The sequence below is a fragment of the Pungitius pungitius genome, chromosome 4 (assembly GCF_949316345.1).
Source record: "Pungitius pungitius chromosome 4, fPunPun2.1, whole genome shotgun sequence".
Taxonomy (NCBI): Eukaryota; Metazoa; Chordata; class Actinopteri; order Perciformes; family Gasterosteidae; genus Pungitius; species Pungitius pungitius.
This window is the reverse complement of record NC_084903.1, coordinates 15,371,863-15,383,757: the sequence shown is the minus strand read 5'-3', so window position 1 is coordinate 15,383,757 and position 11,895 is coordinate 15,371,863. Positions and strand designations below refer to the sequence as shown.

The window sequence follows — 11,895 nt, the reverse complement described above, 5'->3', positions numbered from 1 at the left end:
CTCTAATTGGACAACGCGCTCCAAAACAGTTTCAACGGTCTCCACGTTACAAGCAGTATGGCGGCCCCCATGAGCACTGTGGGTAGATCCACAGCTGAGCGATTGCCCCTCAACACTACGAGTTTTCAGAAGAAAACGAGGACAAAGTTGATCTCCATACCTGGTACCAGACCATCGGTTCAAAATGGACAACTCTTAGTGTCGACCGGTGTCACGTCACTCGACTATCTGCTCGGTCAGTGTGCCGCTGAGCTCCTCCGCTAGCGCCAGCTACACAGGCTGCAGTGTGTATCTAATGCTAGATAATGCTGTGATTCTTCTTTCAAAGATGAAATGTAGAGTTATTATTCAATATGGAGTTGTGTCACTGTCGGTGAACGTATGCAGCTTAACTTTAGCATGGTGCGTGTTTATCTTTCTATGGTCGGAACCTATTCACATTAAAAGCTATACCATCATTTGAAATGGAAATATCCATAGCCCGCGAGAAAGTATTAGCGTGGAGATGTGTCAATGAGTTCATGTGCAATTCAGACAATCCCCAAAATGAAGCTTTATCAAGGACCAAAATAGTCCACAAACAATTGCTATCCGCTTAGTAGTCCTTGTTATATCAAATGCCCTCATAGAATCAGCACGATAACTCCATGTTGTTGAGAGCTGAATTTGAAATAATAATTGTTATGCTGCAAGCTGTCTAAATCCATGTGTATGGATAGTTTGAGGTCTTCAAACATGTTATGTGAAATATCAATGGGAAACAGACTTTGTATTATAATTTGTAAGTCATGCCAGGTCTTTATCAACATTGTTTGGCATCTAATCCCCTGTAATAGAGTTAGTGCATCTTTGAGTAGAGGTGAGCCCAGAAATCTATTGCATTGATGTGTACCCTTTTCTGATAAGGGACACTACTTTCTTCGAGGGCCAAGCTTTTTGTAGAACTGTTATGTTAGGAGTGACAGAAATGTAACTGTTTAGGACCAATCTTTTTCATGCTTATTCTCTATAACATAAATTTGTTTTAGCCATGCTTAATTTGCAGATGTTGCACCACTAACGCAATGGTTCACGTTGATTAAGAGTGAAACAGAGATTGTAATATGTGACTAATGTTATACAAAAAAGTGATGTTCTTGTTGTGTGTGTGTCTTTGAAAACAGGTGGCGGGTTAGCAGTTGGAACAGTACTTCTCGTAGGTGAGCTTCCGACTTGACAAATTGAACAATGCTATGATAGTTACCTTGAAGGTTATAATTCCATCCATAATGTGGTGTAAACATCTTGTTGAAAACAGGCTTTTTTGGGAAACATATAAGACTGAAGGGAATCAATCAAAAGTTCAAATCAATTGTCAAAAAGTTATTGAGGTCATTATGGCGTGATTGGACGGACTAGCTTAGAAGCAAAGACTTTTTAGTTAGAAATGGTTTATATGGTTAGTGGTTAGACTTGTTGCCCTCACTAATGCAGCAAGAAGTCCCCACCAACTACACATTTGATTGTATGCCCGATAGCATTATATAAGCTCATACTATAAGTATAACCAATGCTTGTGCTGTATGTCATTGTCATCAGATGCAAGTCTTGAGACGCCATTTATGAATGAGAATAACTTTTACCAAATTGTACACGTCTCACACGTAAAAATCTCCTGTGTTGAATATAGTGCACGTGACAGTATGGTAAACAGTACACAACAACAGTTGACTCCTCCTGTGTTTATCATTGTACTGTGAGCAATCAGTACAAGTGTCCCTGTAAACGTCAGCGCACTGATGTTCACAAAGATGCATCATGCACAATATGAAATGCTTTAAGCAAGACAAATATTGTATTCTGACTGATTACAGCCTTCACCAGAAATCCAATGTATTGCCGGAGTGGAATTCAGTAGCGTGCCACGGCTAATGACACCGTCTGTCTGTTCTCTCAGGGTCTTTGTGGGTGACATGTAAGCGTCTAGCAGAATGGCAAATAGACAAATGACCTGAAGGTCTCTAGAATCCCAGGTGTTCACACGTCCACTGTGATCCCCAATTGATGCACGTGTGTTTATCGAAGTTTTCGGGAAGAACATTTAAAGCAAGTGGGTTTTCTCGGCACATAAATGTCTTCCACTGTATTATTATTGTTATTATCTTTCATCCCAGGCTAGGCCATGCGCACTGGTCGACAGTGAGGTTAAGTTATTCTTGTTTCCCATTTTAAGCTGTAATTTGTGTGTAGCAAAGGCCTATACCAACTGATGATATTGCTTTGCCCTTTAATTCACCCCCTCCCCAATCGATGCAGGAGTCAGTGATTATACACTAATGCGTTCTTCCCTTCCATTTTGGGAATCAATGTACGGTTGGTTTCATCTGGTAATGAGAGACACAGTAAAGGTGAAACGCGTGTGTGGGCTCTCTTGTGCTCGCCTACCAAAGAGCTGTGCATGTGTGCTTGTGCGCACTGAGCTGCCTCTGCGTGTCTGTTTTGTTGTGTGGGTGGAGTTTGTTTGTGTGTTTGTTTCAGGCAGTCGTCGCCTACTGCGATGGCCTGTTTGTGAGACACAGACATAAAATTATCAGACTGGTCGCTGGCTGCCTTTTGAAGTGGCTTGAGCTGTCCATCCGGATTCGTCAACTGCAGGGCGATCAGCTCAGTATGGCTGCTGTCTGAAGATCTCTCGTCCCTTGTGTTTTTGAAATAGAAGGAACAAAGCTTTCCACCGTTTATTATGTGGACCATGTACGGTTTCATTAGTTTAAGCAAAAGGGTTTCTCCTTTCAATGTATGCGTAGTTATTACTATTAATTTTGTTTAAATTCTTCACAGCTTTAAAACACACTGATATCTTGGATTTGAGTATTTCGAGTACTTTTTAAATTTTTTAAGCAGCACTTTGAAGTCATCATTACGCTGTCTGACTAAATAGCCATACTAGTATGACTGAATGAGTGCCGGACACGGACAAATTGAATTGATAAAGAAGAACAACGGTCACAGGTTGAAGCCTAACAATAGAAATATGTCCGGCATATACAGTGTATGGGGCTCGACAGATGTCGCTAATTGGCACTTCACGGAGGCCTAATACAAGCCTCCCTGGTAGGAGGATTTACAACAGTGGTTCGGTTATTTAAAAACTCAAGAGACTTTCTTTAAGGTGTCATATTTAGTCCACCTGCTGTGAGCCCTACATGACTTTGTGCTGCTCAGTAGAAATGATAAAGACCAGAAATTCATACAAGGGGCGAAAACACCCTGACCTAGATATTTAGTCTACGCGGCCTTGTTTGAAGGCAAACAGTACAGAGGCGTTTCCCGTCTTTACCAAACATCAGGTAGAATCCCCCAAAAAATAAAAAAGGAGAAGAAATAAATCATGCCGTGACTGTCCAGAGTGATTGATCTCCCTCAAAGATATGACCGTCCCCCCACCCCCTGTTGCTCGTATACCCCCCAACCTCCCGCCCCCTCCCTTACCCCCCGCCTCAACAGCCTAATGACTCCTGGAGGTTCCATTTGTAAGGCTCCCATAGAAACACAGCCACAATAGGCCCCATCTTGAGAGGGCCCATCTGGGAGTCTTTGTGGGGCCTGCTGAAAGCCACAAAGGCCTGCTGACCTAGAAACCCATCAATAAGAGAACAGGGAGCCCCACCGACAACAAATTGAAGAGCCATGGAATTTCCTGTGCCATCCTGAGTCCGAAGGTGAGGACATAGACCGGGAACGTGGGAGGGCGGGGGGGGGGGGAATTCTCCGGATGACTCAGGATGACACGTCAGGATGTCATTCCCAAGCTGTCAGCTGTATGCCCACTACCTTAAACTGTCAGCGCCCTTTGTCCTTGTGCCTACTGTTTGTCATTGTATGGAGAGGCCTACGGAATCCTTACAAAATGATGATCGTGACAGGAAGCAGCAGCAGCATGCTGGGTAGAGTTATGTGCGCCGCAAGAGGGTGTGTGTGGAGGTGGGGCGGGTGGGGGTGGGGGGGGGGGGGGGTCATGGTGATGATGCTTGTGAATTTGGGGTGGGGAATAGTCGGGTGGCCGCTTTGTATGCACGGAGAAAGGCTACCTTTGGGGAAATAGTTGCAGTGTTCAATCACTTGCCTGTCGACTTAATGCTCCAGATGCTGAGAATGACCCTTCAAAGTCTCCCACGTAACGTCCATGTGTCTTTTAACCTAGTTTAGGATAGTAAATACACCTGATGTTATAATAATGAAAGCGGGGCTTTGCCAGCAGAATTCACACAAAAACTGCAGAGAGATTGAACCAGATTTCAGTAAGCTATTTGAGGACAGGCAGTAAATCATCCTGCTTCTGCCTCCTCTTGTCAGTTGTCCAGAAAGGCTGGGGGTACCTTTGTGGTGAGAGGGAGGCGTCAGGTGAGTGCTCGAGACAGGTGCCTCGCGCTCACCGCTGCTGGTTGCGGATATGATGGTCGAAAGTGGACAGGGACACTGTGAAGACCTTAATAAGAGAGCTGAAGATGTCAGCTCCACTCGTGATGGTCGGCTCACACTCTAACACCTGTGTTTCTGTGCCACGTCGATGGCTGCTTCATCTGTTTCATACCAAAGATAACCTGAATGTGGTCCTTATATCAATTACAGTTAGACACTTTGATGCGGTCACAAACTTCTAGGTCTGTGGTATGTTCACAACTAGGCGAGATCCAATGGTTGATATCTGCTTTTTCTTCACAAAATCATCTCCTTTGGCCTTTCAGGTGTTGGCAGGAGGGCACGGATTAACAAGAGTGTGTGTTTGAGTTGTCCCACTCAGCCTCAAGTTCTGATTGTTTTTGTCTTATGTTTCTGTTTTTTAGAGGAGGACCGATACGATAGCTACTCTCGTATGATCTTGAAGTACTTCTTGGCAGAAGGAGTTGTGTGCCGACATGAACTTTTCGTGGCGTCGGCTCACGATAACCCAGATGACATCTTACAGGTATGAAAGGAGAGCTTTTTTTTTTTTTTAAAGCTCTTAAGAAGGAAACTTGTTTTTCTGCAATGTATGATTTTGTCTCTTCTTTTTTTTTCAAGCTGCTAGTCTTGACAAATTATCCACAAAAGAAGCCAGGGTGGCCTCAATATGTCTACTTTACCATCATTTCTGTATAACTGCACTGTCTACAAAAGAAACAGCTGTTTATATTTAGTCATCTGAAGATGTTGGGAATATTCTCTCTTGCTGTACAGTACTCAGCCTGGTTCACGCCGGTCAGACCGTGATCAAGCAGGTATTAAAGCTTCCCCCCATGATGTGTCAGGGTCAGCGGGGTATCTGGGAGGTCAAGGGTGGCATGGTTGCGACATTGTTGAAATGTTTCCCGACGTATCACTCTGTGAAGAGGACCATAGAAGCCAGAAGCTGACTGCCAACCAGCATACAGGATGAGGGCCTCTCTCCTACTGATTGATAGTGGGAGGGGTCACAGCCTCACCCTCTCTTTACATATCAAAGGCTTATTAAGAGACGGGGACTCCCAATGGGGATATTTCACATCATTTATTGTTTTCACTGCTACATTCACAGTATGCTAATGTTTAGATGCTTAAGTTGTACTTTATGCATTACGTTAACATGCACACAAAAAACAAGCTTGTGGGATGACATCACGTTAAAGCAGGACATTTGAACACTTTCTGTCTCTTAAGAACCGATGATTACTTGAATCAGATAATTAGTCCGATTTCACACCCACCCTACTGTGTTTTTTTTAAACTAAGGAGCAAGATTTATATCCATTTTGTTAAGATTTTTTATTTTTTAGTGATTGCACAGTGAAAGAACAGGCTAGTTTATCACTGAGATAATCAGTTTTTTTTAAATTTTCAACAATGATTCTACTGTTCATCTTTAGACACAGACTGGTTTATTGCCATTCCAATTTGAATCAGACTTTGGATCCAAGTTGATACAAGGACCAGTATAGGGACCATTCCTCCTTCCTCACTGTTGCCACAGCAACGCTTGTCTTTTTTGAAGACTTTTAATGCACTCGTGCTCCAGCAAGAGCCCCAGTTCAGTTTTGTTCATGGCCAAGAAATCAAGATTTTCCTGGAAAAATCTCCCATTTCTTTCTGTGTTTCTCAATTGCTTCAACATGACCAGCAAAAACAATTTTGCTTTTTTTTTTACATTCACAATATTATTTTGCTTTTGACAGCTGAATTTGTGCATTGACATTATCTGTGACCCATAGTGACAAGTCATAAGCAACACAACTAATTCAAAGTTCTCTTTGCCATTCACGATCAACACATTTTAAGTTATTATATTAATTATATTACTTTGTCTAGGAACTCCCTGCTCCCATCTTGGACGATGTTGCTATCCACAAACCAGTGGAGCAGCCCAGGCTGTCTTGTGAACCTCCGGACAGTTTGGATGCCATGAAGATAGCCTGGCGCTATCAGAATCTTCCAAAAGTACAGGTAATCAGGTGGTCACGTCAGTTTATGTTGTCTGTTGTGATGATTGTAGCTGTATTTCTGGACAACAACTTACAGTAGGATTAAGACAACGCTGTAACATTGCTACTTTATTCAAAAGTCCCACGTCTGTCTCAGCTAATTATTGTATAAGAAAGAACAGCACTGGCTCTCTGGTAGTAGTGGTTTGGCAATTGTCTCTACCACTAAATCCATCAGCTTCTAAACTCCTTTGTGGACTGAATGAGGCCTCAGACTCTCCTTTCAGAGCCCGACCAGATTACTCACACTTAGCTGGCAATAGGTAGGCTTTTCACTGGTCCCCCAACTCACATATACACACATACACACACGCCTGCACCCCTGCTTAGCCTGGGAAACAAGAGTACTTTGCAGCCAGTGCATTGACATGTCTGCTCGCTCAACCCTATGACCCAGACCTGCGCCTCTGTCTTCCCCCAAATCCCTGCCTTTCCCCCTGCTAGGGTCGGCAGCCCTACACTCTTTCTTCCGCTTTGAGGAGAGGTGACCCTCCCCTTCTACTTCTCTGCAGTCTTCCCCCTTCAGTCTATAATCCATATCGCTATGTGGATTAACAGCACACAGTGTATCCCTGGGGATCCTCTCCTTCTTTCTCCCTCCCTGGAAACTTCTTTATATCTGTGTCCTTTCCTCATCTCTCCCCCTTCCCCTGTAAAATCGTCTTTACAAACCACTAGTAAGCCCCCAACCAGAGGATTTGCATCCCAAATTCACCCCCAGAGTCAACGCTTACTTTCCCCTTACACACACCTCTCCTGGCATAGCACACTGTGCTACTCTCTCGATGAAGACATCAGATCAAAGGTGAAGCCGTCAGGGCGGGGATAGAACGCTAAGCGGGTTGCCCAGCTCACAAAGAGAAGATGAGCCCCTGACCCCCTGCCCTGCTGACCCCCTCGTCCCGCCAGGAGAGGGACACACCGGGGGCCCTAATCCAGATTAGGAGTAGATTAAGGGCCCCTCTGACAATGGAATCCCTGGTTTTACTGAGAGAGAAGAGCTAAAACTCCCCCTTTCAGCTGCAGGAAAACATCCGCCTTCCCCTGCGTCCCTGACACATTTGCTTTCAAACCCAGAAGTGGACATTTATGTAAAGAAATGATAAGGAGCGTGGTCATAGTGGTTATTTAACTTCTCTGCTGTAGGAGTGTTGAGGAATGACCCATAAACAATGCAATTGCATTATCATAGTATTAAGAAGCAAACTCATTTAACATATTTGAAAGACAAAGGAGATTTTTGCTTGGTTCATAAATCGCTTTATTCTTATCTGGATTGAGTTAAATGCACATTATTTATTGTAAGAGATTTAGAGTAAGCAATAGCGCCACAAAGAGATGCTCTTTGGGAAATGCTCTTACTGCTTAAACACTTAAGTTTGACTTGTTGACCTCCTCAGAGTGCCCTGGCCTCCTCGTCCCGGTTCGGGCACTACTACGATGTCTCCAAGACGATGGAGCCAGAAATTCGCCAGGCAGCCAAGTGCCACCGCTTCTACCTTACAGAACATCCCACCCAGTCATCACCCACACACAGGTAAAACGACAAGACATCATTCACAGAATGCATGAAGACCAATGAGACACAATCTGCAGAACACAGGCACACAAACACGACATCATCCGCAGAACACAGTTACCCAAATTAGACATTTTCAACAGAACACAGTTGAGCAAACGTGGCATCGTTCACAGAATACAGGTAAATCAACAATGCAGACAGACTACCGTCCTTTAAAGAGCACATACTTTATAAACCCTGCAACCAACATGTGTGTTATGGAAAACCCGATAGGAGGAAAATAGCTCCGTAGTATCATTTACAGCTCCTTTGTTCGAGATAATCATTCATGAAAATATAATAAACTCTCGTTCTGCAAATATTGTAGCTTTCGATGTTCCTGGATTCATTGTTTGTTCTATAAAATGTCATGAATTCATTGAATTGCTTAAATTCTTTCTTATTATTCTTATTTCAACCACATGTAAATGAGTTGTTGTCTTTTTAACAAAGATATGTAAACAATCCCTGTTTTCAGTCAGTTAAAAAGCAGCCTGGCTCAACCTCTATTTTGAGTAGCTTGCCATTGGTCCAAGACGTCCAGCCTGGTGGAAAGGTTGTGTATGTCTATTCAAATAAGAGTCTTGTTTGCTCAGCGCCTGTTTGATTTCTCCTGCGTTGAGTGTATTTAGGGTTCAGAGGTCACACAGGCTCTTTACTCAGAGAGTGCTGTTGAACAAACAGGGGCACACGAAGGCCCACTCACACACACTGGGTAAATACTGCAATCTGGAGCACAGAGGATGTGGAGGAGGCTTTGTAGAATGCCTCTTCCTATATTTCAGTAAACAGAGACCCCCATGCAAACACGATAAATGTTGCAGCTACTCGGTTGAAAATGTGTAAGATGAGGCTGACACCTTTCACTTTGTTACAAAATATCTGTTCAGTACGTAATAATGCCGATTGATAGGATACAAAGAAAATAATAAAACATCCCCTCTGCAGCTGTTTGCAGCCTTGTGTGTCAGTGTAGTGGGTGAGGGTGCCATACTGGAACTGTGGTGCCGCTGTGGCGTCTGAATGAGTTGTAGATCTCACTGACATTTTGACAGCAGGAAACTACACCTGCACTGCACCATTGTGCCCCCATCCCCGCCCCAGTGCAGACGCACATACATACATGCGCACACGCAGACACTTAGCATATTGCACACGCACATGTACCACACAGGCTACTCCCCCTTGCACGTGTCCACAGCCCCATGTTGATACCCTAGCTGTTAAATTGCTCCGTTTCACTTGAAGGCATAATTGGCACAAATTGCTCTCTAGGTGATACAGATCCTGTTGTTTAAGACCAAGCATCCCCCCTCTCTCGTCCTTTCTTCGCTCCCTGAAAGAAGAACACCGAGATAAAGAAGCTACCCCGTGTATGATCTTAATTAGCCGACGCACTAGCCCCTGTAGCTAAGCACCTAGACCTTTTGGTACCTGAATGAGGGGTGCTCAGTAGGGGTAGCTGAAACACAATGCCGTCCCACACAATGGCTGCCAAGCAGAGGCAACCTCCTGCTCAACTGCGTGTCAAACCATCCCAGCCCCCTACCTTCAGAGCACGGGCATGGGCAGAGAGGCCAAGGAGGGTAGGTGTCCCTCTTTCACCAAAACCAGCTCTATCATTAGCCCCAGCGGGGTCAGGAGGCACCATTGTTGGGCTGAATAACTGAAATAGAGTACATGGATGTACTTGGCGCAAGTGTAATCAACACGAGTATGTATTACTGTTCTTTATGCAGGGCTATTGGTGTGTGACCAATCTATGTGTATCGGCTTTTGTAGCCCGCAGGTGAAATTGACAACTGGCATTGCAGCCCACTGTGACTCACCACAGAGTGGTCATTACAATGGTGGGGCGTTCTTAAGTTAGAGGCTTGTGTAAAATGATGGGGTTAACGTTTCTCCCGGCCATCCTATGGGCACACGATGGGCTCAGCAGTAACCAGTCCCATGACGGTTGCTTAATGCTGTTCCAATGGTGCTGGATGCCCTTTGTCGATATGCACATCTTACCCTTGATTTAACTCTAAAATGCTGTTGCCTGTTAATTCTAGATATCAGCCTATTAATTCTCCCCCCCCGCCCCCCCCTTCCTTCTCACTGATGGCCTTTGTTGCGTGTTTGTTTGTGCATATGCACGTCTCATCTGTCTGTTTGTCTGTCTGTCTCGGCACAATAAGATCCTCGGGGAGCTGACAGAGAACCAGTCATGTTGTAATTTAATCAACCAAATAAATTAATTGGATCTCTTGATATGGATCATTTGTCTGCTTGAGTGGCTCCAGAAATGCACAGTCAGGAGAAACATGCTGCAGTCAGGGAGCATTAGGCTGCTGTGGCTAAAGGCTTGGCCCTGTTTCTTCAAAAGGGTTTCAATTACATTTTAACATCCTAAGTAAGCATTTTGTGTTCTCTTTCTGATTGTCTTCTCCCCTCTGTCCTCGGCTCTTTTCAGTACCATGCTTGAGTCCTACTCTGCGTTGCTGAAGTCCCTTCAAGAGGTCATAAGCAGTGAGGGTTTTGATGTAGCAGCTCCCATGGTAAGAAGTGAATGATCTGCTGATTTCACCCCTTTCAATTATCAATCCCAAAATGTCATTCAAGGGGGATTGTTTGTGTTAAAATGTTTGTGTTCCTAAAGTATTCTTGTGAGCCCACTAATTACAATGAACCCAGAGACTATTGTGCATGCGTATTATGTATTTTGAGTGATATTCATTTGTGGAGTATTTTCAAGATATAGATAATGAATGCAACTCTGCAACCCTAAGGTCTCGTGTCACATTTCAACCCCCACTTCTCTTCAGTCGGTTTACATCTATATCACCTGCTCCAGTTTGCCTCACCTTTGTGTCCCAGCTGGGTGTGTCTTACCTTTGACATACATCCATACAGAAACATCCGCTGTCCCTTCTGTCGTCGCACTGTGATGTGTGTGTGTATATATATATATACATATATATATATATATATTAGGGCTGTCAAAAATAGCGCGTTAACGGCGTTAATCAGCTGTTTGTTGTTAATTACGTCAATTTTTTTGACGCATTTCACGCATGCGCAGTGTGACAAATTATTCAGGTCAGTAAAGTGCGTCTTCCTCTAGGGAATGCACTTCATCCTATACAACACATTACTGCCACCTGCAGGCATATGTCAGGACGTCAGGTTCAGCAAGTCGTTTGCGCCAGAGACCCGCACCCCCCCCCCCCCCCCCCTCCCCGTTCTCGCGCAGCAAAACAGAGAAAAAAAGCTCCGCCCAGCAGAGCTTGGCTAAGAGCAGCGCTGAGGTAGAGGACCATCGGAGAGACCCGTAATACTGTTCTGAAACATGCGGAGGAAGGGAAGCCAATGCGATCTAAATCCTCCCAGGTATGGGAATATTTCACACTGAAATGGGGGGTGGTAGCGGATTTCTTTGCAGCGCCAGTCGTTCTAATCGCCGCGCTCGACTTCAAGGTGTAACCTTTATTATTGTTCGGTCTGAAACGGCGCGCCCAGTGACGGGTGGTGCAGCAATATTGTTGTTCGGGTGGAAATCGGGAGAAAGGTCGGTCCGGGAGATTTTCGGGAGGGGCTTTGAAACATCGGGAGGGTTGACATGTCTGGACATGTCTGGTCATCGCAGCCCGCAGGAGCACAAACTCACAGCAGAGTGGGATAAACTGCAGAGTCTCGAGACCCTTCTAGAGCCATGCAGGGAAATCAGTCTGTAACTTATCAAATAACATTGCTTTGATTATTTTCTGAAATGAATTAAAAAATCAAATATCAATAACATGTATTTATGTAAAAAATAATAATGATGATAATAATGATAATTATGTATCTGTGTCCTGTTATAAGAAAAAATGGTTA

General features: G+C 44.3%; 1 protein-coding gene across 1 annotated transcript in view; it reads left to right on the top strand.

Moving 5' to 3' along the window:
- The first annotated feature begins 39 nt into the window (after positions 1-39).
- The window catches only part of elp4 (elongator acetyltransferase complex subunit 4), a 49,001-nt gene continuing 37,145 nt past the window's right edge, over positions 40-11,895 (top strand). Inside the window, exons 1-6 of the mRNA XM_037489678.2 lie at positions 40-235; positions 1,164-1,199; positions 4,827-4,948; positions 6,304-6,438; positions 7,877-8,013; positions 10,493-10,577. Of these exons, the coding sequence (XP_037345575.2) occupies positions 58-235; positions 1,164-1,199; positions 4,827-4,948; positions 6,304-6,438; positions 7,877-8,013; positions 10,493-10,577 (693 nt within the window). The 5' untranslated portion in view covers positions 40-57. The remainder of the gene's footprint in view (positions 236-1,163; positions 1,200-4,826; positions 4,949-6,303; positions 6,439-7,876; positions 8,014-10,492; positions 10,578-11,895) is intronic.